Below are 15,220 nucleotides of genomic sequence, written 5' to 3'. Positions count from 1 at the left end.
TCTGCAGGCCTTCTATAAGAGAAAAGGTATCGAGAAGATCCGCAGGCCTTCTAGAAGAGAAAAGGGATCAAGCGAAGATCCGCAGGCCTTCTAGAAGAGAAAAGGTATCGAGAAGATCCGCAGGCCTTCTAGAAGAGAAAAGGTATCGAGAAGATCCGCAGGCCTTCTAGAAGAGAAAAGGTATCGAGAAGATCCGCAGGCCTTCTAGAAGAGAAAAGGTATCGAGAAGATCCGCAGGCCTTCTAGAAGAGAAAAGGGATCAAGCGAAGATCCGCAGGCCTTCTAGAAGAGAAAAGGGATCAAGCGAAGATCCGCAGGCCTTCTAGAAGAGAAAAGGGATCAAGCGAAGATCCGCAGGCCTTCTAGAAGAGAAAAGGGATCAAGCGAAAATCCGCAGGCCTTCTAGAAGAGAAAAGGGATCAAGCGAAGATCCGCAGGCCTTCTAGAAGAGAAAAGGGATCAAGCGAAGATCCGCAGGCCTTCTAGAAGAGAAAAGGGATCAAGCGAAGATCCGCAGGCCTTCTAGAAGAGAAAAGGGATCAAGCGGAGAAAAGGAAAAGGCGCAAGAATTAATTTCCAATAAAGTTGCAGAATGAATGTTCAGTACACTTTTATGTATAATATTGTGCACATTTTGGCTACAATAAAGATTTCTCTTGTTCATCTCGCTTGTACGTAATTTCACGCTCATTTTGTGCAAAATCCATAAGATACTGGATGGGTAAAAATAGAAGTGTTTTTTTTTTAAATTGGGGAATAAGAATTACATTTTTCTTTGTAAATGATTTTTCTTTTTTTTCTTCTTTTATTTCAGGAAGGAGACGAATGGTAATAATCCTGCGAATGGAGCAGACGGTGTGAGCCGAGGATACACCAAGGTAACCCGGGGCTGGGGTTTTATGTTCTCCAGTGATTATACGAGTCCCTCCGTCATTGGACTCGATTTCAGTTCCTTTGGAAATCCCAAAATCAATAATTATTCCATATGCATAATAGCTGATAACTTATTAATCACCGGGTGTCTGAGGGACGGCTGAAGGCTGCTGGGTCTGATGCTCGGCTTTCTCCTGCCGTCCCATAGACCGTGAACGGGGCACCATTCTAGACGGGGCTCCACAGGGCCCGATTATTGGGATCTCTGGAGGTCCCAGCTGTCGAACTCCCAGTGGACAGTAAGTGATTTCCTTTGCTATGGATAAGGGGCAACATTTGATTTTGTGAGTAACTGTTTAACCCCTTCTCGATAGTGGGTTGTACTGGTACAGCCAATGCTGGGTCCACATCTTTGCTGCAGGGTCATGAGCTGAGCCCTCATCGTTCCCTGGCAGATGATAGCTGTGTTATATCGCCATCATCTACCTCTAACAGCAGCAAGCATTTAAAGCTGGCGAACTTGGCCTCTCCGTTCGCCCATTTCCCTCCGCTGCAATGTAAGTGGTGCCAATAAATTACTCTGGCAGCTGGGGGTCGTGCTAAAGACCCCTGTGCCTGCCATGCCGGTGCTCCTGTGAAGATCAGCCTGTGTCTGACGTTCATAGGAGACAGCGATTTTATTGTTCAGTATATAGTATAAGAGATGAGACTTATATTAGGGGACTAAACGGTTTTAAAAAACATAGAAAAATAATCTACAGTTTCGAATCGCCCATCTTTTCTCCCATTAAAAAAAATATATAAAACAAACATGGACAGCACCTCCAAAAACATACAGACCCCTTAGTGGTTCCTAACGTTTCCTGTCTTAAAGGAGCAGCGTTGTGCACTGACCACCGCCACAGCGACAATGCACCAGCAGGGCGGGCGGCCCGGTGCCTCACTAGTAATGAGCAAAGAGAAGAGGCGGGCACCATTAAAGATAATGCTATGGATAGAGATCAACCGGTTCCATGCAAATACACTAGTAACAAGAGGAAAAAGACATGCAACATAAGGGGATCTCTAAACAAAATAACTTTATTTATATGTAATGAGCCAAAACACAAACAATTAAAACCCACACAGGGATGCAAACATGTCAAATACCCCAGAATCAGGCTGTGACACCCCTAAACCACCCCGTTAAACACACAAGCACAGAATCACAGCGTATTGCATGATCTGTCCTTTTTTTCGGATGTGCACTCCTCCCATTTGGCACAGGTGATTTTAATTAGCAGGAGACTGCAGACAGGGTCCAGCCTATTTTTGCTCTCACTTGAGAGCTTGAGGAAGGTGAGTTACAATGCTCCTTTCATGTGGTGTTGATGCAGTGTGTCGGCCATTGTTGCTGTGGTTTTGTGCTTGTGGGGCGGCGCGGTCTGGAGTCATGGGGACTCGGTCTTGCAGCATGGGTGCTGTGAGGCACCGGGCCACCCGCCCTGCTGGTCCATTGTCGCTGCGGCGGTGTGTTTGGCGTGTAGCGGTGCTTGGCGCGCAGCACCGCTCCTTTTAGACAGGAAATGTTAGGACCCACTAAGAGGTTTGCCGTGACGTGGTAGGGGGCTTCATACAGTCTGACCAGAATGTTACACTAAGAACCTCATGTTCAGTTTTATATATTTTTGCCAAGAGGCATTAGATGAACGTATGTTTTTGGAAGTGCGGTCCATTCCAAAAAAAATTTTTCAGCATAAACATATTTGTTATCGCTGCATCTGTAAAAGTCTGATCTATCTAAAAATAAAATTTAAGTAATCCAATCAATGGAAAGAGGGGAAAAAAAAATCAAACCAGCAGATTTTTTTTCAGCCACCATACCTTTCCTTTAAAAAACAAAACAAAAACACATTAATCAGATTAGATTGCTGTTGTCTGTTTTGGTTGCATCTGCAGAAAAGTGCAGCGGAAAGAGTGCAGCATTTTTTTCCCCTCCCCCATGACAGCACACCTTGAGAGAGGATCCGCCCCACCAAGGACAGGAAACCGTCTGAAATAAAAGGGCGGCACCTCTCCCTCGCTTCAGTTGGTTTCCTGTCCTTGATGGGGAACCTGTCTGGAAGAAAGAAGACTTACCTGGGGCTGTCCCGGTGTGGAAGAGCGGGCACTGGCCTGTGCACCGGGTTCAGTATCCCAGAAGCGCCGTCCGCAGCTTCCCCTGGGGTCTCTGCGCCGAGCGGGGCGCACGCGGTGAGGCAGGCTCTGTCCTCTCGGAGACCGCGGCGCCGTCCTCCCCCCTGCAGTGTGGAACACTTCCGGGTGTGACGCGCCTGACGTCACGGCGCAGGGCACGCTGGGTGACGTCAGGAGGCGGCGCCGATCCAAGATGGCGGCGCCCATCGGAGCGTCCCAGGCCTTTTTTTTTTCAACGGAGCTCCGGCCTGAGGAAGGGGGAGGGCCCACAGACCGGAGAAGGCTGGATGGCCCTATATTTAAGGGGGGGAGCTATCCTGGAAGCGTGGTGCGCTTCTGAGACATGGCTGATCCAGATAGCCAGGAGCAGCAGCTTACCCCCCCCACCTCAGCAACAGAAAAAGCAGAGGGATGCATCGTATACAGACAGCCGCTCGAGTAATCATAGTAGCAGCCACAGGAGTAAGGCTTCGAGTGCCTCAGGACCATCCAGAATGGAATCATCGGTTCCGAGACAGCCTCCGAATCTGGTACCCGTTTGTGACCTCCGGGGGTGAGTGAGCTTCGTGAATGTCACTGGTTAGTAACGGGAAGTCTCTTATGTGCTTCCTTTTTTTAGGAGCCTAAGAAGAGTAGTGCCAAGCAAAACCATAGAATATGTGCCCTTTGCCAAGCTTCTCTCTCAGTAGAGTGGCAGAAACCACTTTGCCAGGGCTGTGTGACCAAAACCATAGCTGAGAATTCCCTGGATTTTGCTGCAAATTTAAAGTCCATAGTACATGCAGAAGTTCAGGGGTCCCTGAAAGGGTTCCTTAGAGGGAAGAAAAGACCCCGTAGAGAGGTTTCCTCCGTCTCTGATTCCTCCCAGTCCGAGGAGCAGTGGGATTCATCGTCCTCTTCCTCATCGGGGGGGCGGTAGACCCTGCTTCCCCATTGAGAATGCAGACAGACTGGTTAGGGCAGTAAGATCGACCATGGGTCTGGAGGAAGAGAGAGCATCTAAATCCCGGGAGGACATCATGTTTTGCGGGCTTGGGAGAGAAGAAGAGACGCTCATTTCCGGTTAACAGTAAGATTCAGGGCCTCATTGACCGGGAGTGGAGGAGACCTGAGAGATCAGGGGCTTTACCCTCCTTCTCCAAAAGAAGGTACCCCTTCGAAGAGAAGGATGCGGAACCTTGGGATAAGATCCCCTAGGTGGACGGGACTGTGGCAAGGTCATCGAAAAGATCTTCCCTGCCCTTGGAGGACTCTGGCGTCCTAAAAGATGCCCTGGATAAAAGAGCTGACTCCTTCCTGCGCCACACGTGGGAGGCGGCGGCAGGCGGCCTAAAACCAGCGGTGGCTAGCACCTGTGTGGCGAGGTCCTTGATGGTGTGGCTCCAACAGCTGGAAGACCAGCTTAAAGATAAAAAGGTCTCCAGACAGGCAATACTTGCAGACCTACCTCTAATACAAACAGCATCGGCCTTCCTGGCCGACTCTTCAGCTGACTCTGTCAGACTGTCAGCTAGGGCAGCGGGACTATCCAACGCAGCCAGGCGGGCCTTGTGGCTCAAAGGTTGCCCAGGCGACCTACCTTCGAAACAGAAACTGTGCTCCCTCCCGTGTGACGGTAGACTTCTGTTTGGCCAAAAGTTAGAAGACCTGTTAGAAAAAGCAGGCGATAAAAGCAAAGGGTTCCCGGGATTTTCGGGGGAACCAAGAAGATTTAGTTTTCGGAGGAGAAAATTTAACCGGGGTCGTCCTCCCGGAGGCAAAAAGAGATGGGAAGCCAAGTCCAAAAAAGAATCGGGCTACATGTTTGGAGGACCATCCTCGAGTTTGAAGAGATCCTCCCAATGACGCCAGGCTGGAAGTGGGTGGAAGGCTTTCCCACTTTCTTCCAGCTTGGCACGCGATAACAACAAACCCCTGGATTCTGAAAATTATCAGTGGGGGCCTGAAGATCCAGTTCAGCCAGACCCCCTGGCGGACCTTTGTGGTTACCCCCCTACGAAAGGTCCAGGAAGAACAATTAGCCCTGGAAACCGAAGTGTTAGAGTTAGTAGGAAAGCAGCTCCTTCTCGAAGTACCAGCAACACAGAGAGGGAAGGGGTTCTATTCCCCACTATTCATAAAAAAAACAAACGGGTCCTTAAGGACCATCATCAACCTCAGGAGTCTGAACCAAGTAGTAGAAAACCAGACTTTCAAGATGGAGTCAGTAAGCTCGGCAGTGAAGCTCTTACATCGCAACTGCTTTATGGCTGTAATAGACTTGAAGGACGCATATTATCACATCCCAATCCATCTGGATTATCAGAAGTATCTGAGAGTAGCCCTGTTTATTCAGGGGAAGCTGAGGCATTTTCAGTTTGCTGCCCTACCCTTTGGCCTCTCCATTGCCCCGAGAATATTTACGAAACTAATAGCAGAAGTGACAGCCTTCCTACGGATCAAGAATGTAGTGATCGTGCCATATTTAGACGACTTCTTGATAATAGGGAAAACAGAAGCCCACTGCTCCAGTCAGCTCCTAGTGGTCACGGAAGTGTTGCATCAGCTGGGGTGGTTAGTAAATTTCCAAAAATCAAGACTAACCCCCTCCAGGACTCAGACCTTTCTGGGTCTAATCCTAGACTCGTCGCCAAACCTGCTTCCTCCCAGAGGACAAAATCTGCAGGTTGATTGCATTAGTCTCGAAGGCCATTCAAGCTCCAGAGATGTCTCTGAGAGAGGCAATGTCCCTCCTGGGTTCTATGACGGCCTGTCTCCCAGCAGTAATGTGGGCCCAGGGGCATATGAGGCGGCTTCAGTGGGAGGTCCTGTCAGCACAGAGGTCCTGCAACGGGCATTTAGAAGGCAGGCTCTCTCTCTCCCCAGAAGTAGTAGATTCCCTTTCGTGGTGGACAGTCAGGGGAAATCTGACCGCAGGCGTTCAGTGGTCCAGACCAGTAGATCGGGTAATTACGACCGACGCAAGCAGTTCCGGATGGGGGGGTCATCTGGCAGAACTCTCAATACAGGGTCACTGGGCTTACCACGAGAGGGGAGCATCCTCAAACTTAAAGGAGCTTTGGGCAGTAGAAAGATCCCTCAGGGGCTTCCTCCCTCACATCCAAAATCACCATGTCCAGGTCAGGTCCGACAACCGGACAGCAGTAGCCTATGTGAATCACCAAGGAGGGACAAGGTCACGCCCTCTGATGGTGGTGGCAGACAGGATCCTTGGTCTAGCAGAGCGAAACCTCCTATCCCTCAGCGCCCTTCACATAAAGGGGATAGAAAACGTGAAAGCAGATTTTCTAAGCCGCCATACCCTAAGACAGGGGGAGTGGGAGTTGAACCCGGAGGTCTTCCATCAGATTGTACAGTTATGGGGGCAGCCAGACATAGACCTGTTCGCCACATGGGCAAACAGAAAGGTGCAGAGATTTTGCTCCCTAAATCCGGCAGAAAATCCCCATGCCGTAGATGCCCTCCAGATTCCTTGGGGGTTCAGGAAGGCCTATGCCTTTCCGCCATTAGTGATGATTCCAGTAGTGGTGAGGAAGATCCGGGAGGAAGGCGCCAGGGTGATTTTAATAGCCCCTTTTTGGCCCAAGAGGTCTTGCTTCTCTCTGCTTCGGCTAATGTCGGTGTCAGATCCCTGGATTCTACCAGAGAGGCCGGACCTTCTCATGCAGGGACCAGTATTCCATGCCCAGGCCAGGGGGTTCCATCTTTCGGCATGGAATTTGAGAGGTCACTATTGAGTAGCAAGGGGTTTTCACCAGGCTTAGTTTCTACTTTATTGGGGAGCAGAAAACCAATTACAACTAAGATTTATAGCAGGGTTTGGGGTAAATTCCTAGAGTTTATAGATATCCCGCTATCGAGCAAACCTCCGATCAGAGGGATCCTGGAATTTCTGCAAAAGGGGGGGGACCTGGGTCTAGCTACAGGGACTCTTAAGGTTCAAGTTTCAGTATTGGGAGCACTCTACAATTGTAATCTGGCTGGGAATAGGTGGATCTCGAGGTTTATCAAGTCCTGTGCCAGAGCAGGACCGGTTAGGTCCATGGGTGTTCCTCCTTGGGACCTGAATTTAGTCTTGAACGTTCTTACTAGTGAACCATTCGAACCCCTACACAAGGTTTCTCCAAAAATTTTCACCCTTAAGACCATCCTCCTAGTGGCCTTAACGTCAGCCCGTAGGGTGGGTGATCTGCAGGCCCTCTCGGTTAATCCTCCTTACACACAAATCTTTGAGGATAGGGTCACTTTGCGGCCAGATCCAGCATACCTTCCCAAGGTGGTATCTAGATTTCACCGTAGTCAGGAGATTGTGCTACCCTCGTTCTGCAGCAGTCCCAAGAACCCAGGGGAAGTCAGGTTCCATAGCCTAGATGTTAGGAGGTCCCTGCTACAGTACATTCACATGACTAGTCTGTGGAGGAAAGACTATTCTTTGTTCCTGGCCTTTCAAGGGTGTAGGAAAGGTCACGGGGTGTCCAAGGGTACCATCTCTAGGTGGCTCAGGGAGGCCATTTGCTTAGCCTATACTTCCGCAGGGGTTCCAGCCCCGGACAATGTGAGGGCTCATTCCACCAGAGCTGTCGCAACCTCCTGGGCAGAGAGAGCAGATGTCTCGATCGAGCAGATATGTAGGGCTGCTACTTGGTCTACACCATCCACCTTCTTTAAGCATTATCGGTTGGATCTATCCTCTTCTGATCTCGCCTTTGGGAGAAGGGTACTTCAGGCGGTGGTCCCTCCCTAGGGTGCTCATAAATTCTCCAAAATTCTCTCAAGGTGTGCTGTCATGGGGGAGGGGAAAACACCAAGGTTACTTACCGGTAGCCGGTTTTTCCTGAGTCCATGACAGCACCCGTAGTTTCCCCCCCTTATTTTTTCTATGTTTCTCACACCCTGGTGTGCACTGTTTGGGGTGGTGTGTATATGTATATTGTGGTGTTGGTTATGTGCCTAACCTGTTTAGGGAGGTCCTCTCAATGCTCTGTAAACAACTGAAGCGAGGGAGAGGTACCGCCCTTTTATTTCAGACGGTTTCCTGTCCTTGGTGGGGCGGATCCTCTCTCAAGGTGTGCTGTCATGGGCTCAGGAAAAACCGGCTACCGGTAAGTAACCTTGGTGTTTTTAATCATATCAGTTTTATTAAACGAAGCCACTTTAAATACAATTTTCTTTTTCCAAACAGGAAGAGGAAACGATAACATAAGATAATTGACCTAGTAACCGATTAGCTAAGACAATCATCTATAATATAATCAGGGATGTGTCCTTCTGTCCAAAGCCTCTATAGGCTGCGCAATGCGCCGGCGCTGTCTGGCCGCAGACAGACACATCCACATCCCAGACAGGGAGGAGGAGTGTGGCCCCGGAGATCGGGGTATGTGTAGGCACTGAACGCATAGAGTGATCTCTGGCGTCGTAAGCACATACCTGCAGGGGAGGAGTGTGGCCCCGGAGATCGCTGTATGTGTAGGCACTGAACGCATAGAGTGATCTCTGGCGTCGTAAGCACATACCTGCTGGGGAGGAGTGTGGCCCCGGAGATCGGGTATGTGTAGGCACTGAACGCATAGAGTGATCTCTGGCGTCGTAAGCACATACCTGCTGGGGAGGAGTGTGGCCCCGGAGATCGCTGTATGTGTAGGCACTGAACGCATAGAGTGATCTCTGGCGTCGTAAGCACATACCTGCTGGGGAGGAGTGTGGCCCCGGAGATCGCTGTATGTGTAGGCACTGAACGCATAGAGTGATCTCTGGCGTCGTAAGCACATACCTGCTGGGGAGGAGTGTGGCCCCGGAGATCGCTGTATGTGTAGGCACTGAACGCATAGAGTGATCTCTGGTGTCGTAAGCACATACCTGCTGGGGAGGAGTGTGGCCCCGGAGATCGCTGTATGTGTAGGCACTGAACGCATAGAGTGATCTCTGGCGTCGTAAGCACATACCTGCTGGGGAGGAGTGTGGCCCCGGAGATCGCTGTATGTGTAGGCACTGAACGCATAGAGTGATCTCTGGCGTCGTAAGCACATACCTGCAGGGGAGGAGTGTGGCGCCTTTGTTCGGGCTAGGGGAGGAGTATGGCGCAGGAATCAGCGCCTACTTAGCGCGATATCCAGCACCATTTTAGTGAAGACACATTTGCACAGTGTCTTTAACAAAATGGAATACACTGTGCAAATGTGTCTTCACTAAAATGGCGCCATTTTAGTAAAATAACGCCGGCGATGCGCTGCAGGGGAGCGATGGAAAGGTATATAGGAGTGTTTTTTTTTATTTAATTGATGGATGGATGGGGAAGCATATACCAGGATGGGGGGGGCGGAAGCATATACCAGGATGGGGGGGGCGGAAGCATATACCAGGATGGGGGGGGGGCGGAAGCATATACCAGGATGGGGGGGGGGGAAAGCATATACTAGGATGGGGGGAAGCATATACCAGGATGGGGGGGGAGGAGCATATACCAGGATGGGGGGGGAGGAGCATATACCAGGATGGGGGGGGGAGGAGCATATACCAGGATGGGGGGGGGAGGAGCATATACCAGGATGGGGGGGGGAGGAGCATATACCAGGATGGGGGGGGGAGGAGCATATACCAGGATGGGGGGGGGAGGAGCATATACCAGGATGGGGGGGGGAGGAGCATATACCAGGATGGGGGGGGGAGGAGCATATACCAGGATGGGGGGGGAGGAGCATATACCAGGATGGGGGGGGGGAGGAGCATATACCAGGATGGGGGGGGGGGGGAGGAGCATATACCAGGATGGGGGGGGGGAAGGAGCATATACCAGGATGGGGGGGGGGGAAGGAGCATATACCAGGATGGGGGGGGGGGGAAGGAGCATATACCAGGATGGGGGGGGGAAGGAGCATATACCAGGATGGGGGGGGGAAGGAGCATATACCAGGATGGGGGGGGGGGAAGGAGCATATACCAGGATGGGGGGGGGGGAAGGAGCATATACCAGGATGGGGGGGGGGAAGGAGCATATACCAGGATGGGGGGGGGGAGGAGCATATACCAGGATGGGGGGGGGGAAGGAGCATATACCAGGATGGGGGGGGGGGAAGGAGCATATACCAGGATGGGGGGGGGGGGAAGGAGCATATACCAGGAAGGGGGGGGGGAAGGAGCATATACCAGGATGGGGGGGGGGGGAAGGAGCATATACCAGGATGGGGGGGGGAAGGAGCATATACCAGGATGGGGGGGGAGGAGCATATACCAGGATGGGGGGGGGAGGAGCATATACCAGGATGGGGGGGGGAGGAGCATATACCAGGATCGGGGGGGGGGAGCATATACCAGGATGGGGGGGGGGGGGGAGCATATACCAGGATGGGGGGGGGAAGGAGCATATACCAGGATGGGGGGGGGGAAGGAGCATATACCAGGATGGGGGGGGGGAAGGAGCATATACCAGGATGGGGGGGGGGAGGAGCATATACCAGGATGGGGGGGGGGAGGAGCATATACCAGGATGGGGGGGGAGGAGCATATACCAGGATGGGGGGGGGGGGAGCATATACCAGGATGGGGGGGGAGGAGGCATATACCAGGATGGGGGGGGGGAGGAGCATATACCAGGATGGGGGGGGGGAGGAGCATATACCAGGATGGGGGGGGGAGGAGCATATACCAGGATGGGGGGGGGAGGAGCATATACCAGGATGGGGGGGGAGGAGCATATACCAGGATCGGGGGGGGGGAGCATATACCAGGATCGGGGGGGGGAGGAGCATATACCAGGAGATATATGGGGGGGGGGAGCATATATCAGAATGGTGGGGGTGGGAGAAGCATATACCAATAAAAATGCTCGTCAGCTGGGCGTAGAATGGGTTCAATAGCTAGTATGTATGTGTGTGTCAATTAATCAAAAACAGCAATAAAGCAACAGGAATTGTTATTAAAGAGCCTTTGAGTAGAGACAATATCCATCCATGTAACCAAGAGCTTATTCTCATTGACTCGTCTGTCTCGGGCTCTAATTTCTATTCTTCCTTCCTTTTTCTCAACGCCGGTTTCACACGTCCGTATATCTCCGGTACCGGAGGTGTCCGTGTGTGTTTTACATGTTGCATCCGTGTGGTAACCGTGTGCAGCATCAGGATCACACGGATGGGCGCCTGGGAATTAGCGCTACAGTTAGCCAATGCTGAACGCTGCCCTCATCATGGTTCCTGCCGGCGCTGCGATCAGCACAAGCAGGGACAATGATGAGGCAAGTGGTAGTCTGATCCCGGTGTCCCCACCTGTAAAAATAAGAATAAAATAATAAAATCCATGTACTCACCTGTCCTAGGTGTCCCCCACTGTAATCCATGCGACCGCTGAAACCGAGGAGGCGGGGAGAATGAGCGGCTCCGGAGCGGTGTCGTGTCACTCACTGAGCGCAACTCCGGAGCCGCTCATTCTCCTCGGTTTCAGCGGTCGCATGGATTACAGCGGGAGCAGACACTACTACCCTCATCATGGTCCCTGCTGGTGCTGATCATTGCGCCGGCAGGGAACAATGATGAGGGCTGTGTTCAGCACCCGGCGTTTGGGAACAGTAGATAACAGGGTTATATCCCACATGGAGTTGTAACATTAACCCTATGGAGCATTATAGGGAGCACCTCTTTGCACCTTAGATTTACATTCCTTATTGGAGTTTATTTAAAGATCTGACTCGGCACTTGCACTTTAATCATATATGTGTTTCTACTGATGATTCCAATGTTATCCAAATGCTAACACACGTTTCCTTCTGATACAAATGTACTGAATATAAGAGTCTGAAACTGTCAGTCGGTTACTTTTTTGAGAGTCCATGTTTTTTTTTTTACATTTTCCACTATTTAATATTGTCTTGAATAAAAATCTATAGTTTTAATTTCTTATAGCCTTAGCGCCTTCCTTCAAACGGAGTATATATATAACTCTGGTGTGTTTTGTTTAATATATTAACATGGAAGTTTTAATATATTTATGCTTTGACATTTTGGGTATATATATATTTAGTGTGTATTTGTTACCTCTCAGACCGAAACTTCCCGAACTCCTGATCCTAAACATGAAGAGGTGAAGATTCTGCTTTGTGACTTACAGAAGGAGCCGCTGAGCAAAGGGGCAGAATTTCAGGTAAAATATCTGTACAATCAGGTAAACGACACTCCTCCTGCGCTGCTCTGGAAGCTTCCACCGCTGCAGCTGCTGCGTCACTTACAAAGGACCCAGACCCCCATCGATCTGCAAAAAATTATACAATTTTGTCCAGCTTTTACTGCATGAGACGATTATGAATCGGGGCCTCGTTGTTTTAAGCCCAATACGTCTTCATATTCTCCTGACAGGTGGGATTACTATTGTATGCGATTGCTCATTATGTTGCTATAATTCCACTTATATATGTTTTGTTTTTTTTTGGATCCAGGGTTATGTGGTGGAGTTTTCAAGCCCAAGTAACTTCTTTGTGAAAGCCTTTGAGCCTAAATCAGTGGATAAACTCATTAAAATGTCAAGTTCCTTGCAAAATCTTTATTCAGACCCCAGTACCATAAAGAAAGGTTACACTCCTGACACGGGTGAAGTCTGCGTGGCCAAGTACGACAAGGACCAGGTGAGATGCCGAGGGAGATTTCACTTAAGTGCCCAGTGGTCTTCTGCTTAGGGTGGGCAAACAGCCCTGTGATTGGTGATCCGAGTACAGACCACGATGGATGGGCTGCCGCGGATCTCCAGCCTTCTATATGACTAGGAGGCCCCCCGGCCAGGCCGTGCATCGCGGTTCTCTGGGGTCTGGCGTGGACCTCAGAGCGACTTAAAATCACACTTGGATGTAACTTTTCTATGGAGAAGAAGTCGTATGCAGCTTGTGATTATCACAAGGTTAGACGTTTGTCATTTTTTTTTTTTTCCCCAGCAATGGTACAGAGCGCTGATGTACAATGTGGAGACGACCATGAGAACAGCACAGGTTTTGTACCTGGACTACGGAAATACAGAAACCATCTCCCTGGACAGCGTGCAGCCCATGCGCCGAGACGTGGAGCTGCTCCCTCCGTGTGTGAGTCTTGTGCGGGGGGACATGTGGCTTCTTCCTACTGAACAGACTCTTATACAAGTCTCCTCTTTCAGGCTCTACATTGCTCCTTGGCGCAGGTCACCGCTCCTCCTTTTGGCTGGACCCCAGAATGTCTTGTAGAGGTGAAGCGCCTCCTCGTAGGGCAGAAGCTGCTGATCCGCGTCGCTGACGTCGTTCACGGGCAGCTCACGCGTTATTCCGTCCATGTGTCTCTATTTGATTCAGGTGCGTCCATTGGCGATGCATGCAGGTTTCTTTTGTCGGTGGGAGCTGGAGAAGCCATGATGCCCGGTTTGTGGTCTAATTTTATCGTGTAGAATAAATTGTTTATCTTCACTCCTTTTCCATGAAGATTTGTGTCCAGGCCCAAAACATGTACAACTTCATTAAACTTTTCCTTCACTCTCTCTTTACACACCGGACAGCGTTCTGGAGACATTTCCCTGTTTCTCAGTAGGTGCAGACTCGTTATGGTCCTCAATTTTAATATTTCTTTTTACCAATTCTTATGTTGTTTTTTTTTTACATTTTTTTATTTTCAGGGGAGGATGTACATAAAGTAATAATTGAGAAGGGTTATTCGTTCCCACCTCTGAGCACAGACCATGGAAAAGTCGAGGATCCTGAGAAAGGTGGGATGTCGGCCCCCACTAATCATATAACTACATATCTGCGGGACTTGACTGATCGAGGTGATCGGCCACCGCAGACTGGCTTTGACTTCTTTTTTTTCACAAGGTTCTTGGGCCCCAAATTTAATTTATAGCCCATTACTGATCGCTAAAATAATCCGGACCCTAAAATGGATCCAAACATCAGAAATCATTAGACCCTCAGATGTCAAAATTATTTCAGACCCCAGACAAGACCAGTAAATCACTTCAGACTATTATATGCAGAAACCTAAAGCAGACCACCAAAATGTTGTGTGACCTCGGAGCAGTCTCCGACAGCCCCTTACTGTCCTTGCTCCTGGCTTGGGTTTTGTTCAGCTCTGGCCATCCCTGCACTGGGACCTTATAGTTTTTAGTATCAGATTTTGGTGTTTCACCTAATGAAAACGACACGGTTACTACAATAGTTCGGGTCAGAGCTTCGGCGTTTGGGCTCCGGGGGCATCTGTGACCTCCGCGTGGCTATGGCCGGGGGTTGCAGCTCTTTCCAAATGTGGATTGCAGATGAGACGCGAACGTCCGGTCAGTTCAGTGCAGTATATAGTGTATTGCTATGTGCAAGAAAAACCTCTAGATGGAGGTTACAACACAGCAAAAAAAGTTTTTTTTAATACAGCAGAGAAATTTCTATAAAGTTTTATAAGTCGTAACCTGTATTTTTTAACCAGAGAGAGGTATGAATTGGGTGTTTTTAGCCATAAGAGAAGTTGCAAAGCAAGAAATGTTAGAAGAAGCTCTCCCCCTGTAAGACATTACTTATCTGTAGCTGGCATTGTTATTTCTCCGGGACGTGTACAGCTGTAATAGACGGATTCATGTCGCTGGAGAGGTTCGTTATTCCTTATGCTGTTTATTGATCCGGTCTTGTTTCCTGAGCTGCCGGCTCGGCAGTCTGAGACACATTCAGGTGCTCAGATATTCACAATAGCCAAGTGATCTACTAACAGCTGCCGCCTGGGTCCTGGGCCCAGGTCCATACAGAACCATTGCGACAAACACGCAAAATAGGGAGAAGCCGTAGTGCTGCGCATGGTGCCTGCTCATATAATACCACGCTCCAGCCTGGGAGGTGCCATCGAATGTAAGCCGGTCGCAGATGCTGCAGTTTTCTCTATATTATCTGTGTTCAGAAATCATTGACTTATTGACGTGTGGTATTTAGTCCATCTACTTCTGTAGTTCCCAGATTGATGAACCAGACAGAAATGCCGGACCTGGTTCCGGGGGATGACTGCCAAGTTGGTGCCGCTCACAAACCAGAAATCTTGTCCTCCTCTCTCTGTGTGGGGGACAGATTTGAGACGCTCATCACGGACATCCACAACCCAGAGATGTTCTTCTGTCAGCAAGTGCAAAATGCAAGTGAGTGAGAGACCGCTCTTCCAGTAGAGACCTCCATAGTGCGACTCCGGCAGCGTGTGCAGAC

The 15,220-nt window shown here is 50.0% G+C and overlaps 1 protein-coding gene across 3 annotated transcripts in view; it reads left to right on the top strand.

Moving 5' to 3' along the window:
* The window catches only part of TDRD1 (tudor domain containing 1), a 38,188-nt gene that overhangs the window by 9,194 nt on the left and 13,774 nt on the right, over positions 1-15,220 (top strand). For 2 of the 3 annotated variants that reach the window (XM_073684659.1, XM_073684658.1), the window contains 7 exons: positions 815-878; positions 12,079-12,177; positions 12,470-12,655; positions 12,959-13,102; positions 13,174-13,345; positions 13,663-13,752; positions 14,974-15,156. In XM_073684659.1, coding sequence (XP_073540760.1) covers positions 815-878; positions 12,079-12,177; positions 12,470-12,655; positions 12,959-13,102; positions 13,174-13,345; positions 13,663-13,752; positions 14,974-15,156 — 938 coding nt within the window. Of the gene's footprint in view, positions 1-814; positions 879-7,895; positions 8,151-12,078; positions 12,178-12,469; positions 12,656-12,958; positions 13,103-13,173; positions 13,346-13,662; positions 13,753-14,973; positions 15,157-15,220 lie in introns of those variants that run through there. The other variant, XM_073684660.1, reaches the window with a different exon arrangement.

This window comes from Phyllobates terribilis, unplaced genomic scaffold (assembly GCF_046119375.1).
Source record: "Phyllobates terribilis strain yellow unplaced genomic scaffold, ASM4611937v1 Scaffold_5__5_contigs__length_657084704, whole genome shotgun sequence".
Taxonomy (NCBI): Eukaryota; Metazoa; Chordata; class Amphibia; order Anura; family Dendrobatidae; genus Phyllobates; species Phyllobates terribilis.
This window is presented reverse-complemented; position numbering and strand designations above follow the sequence as displayed.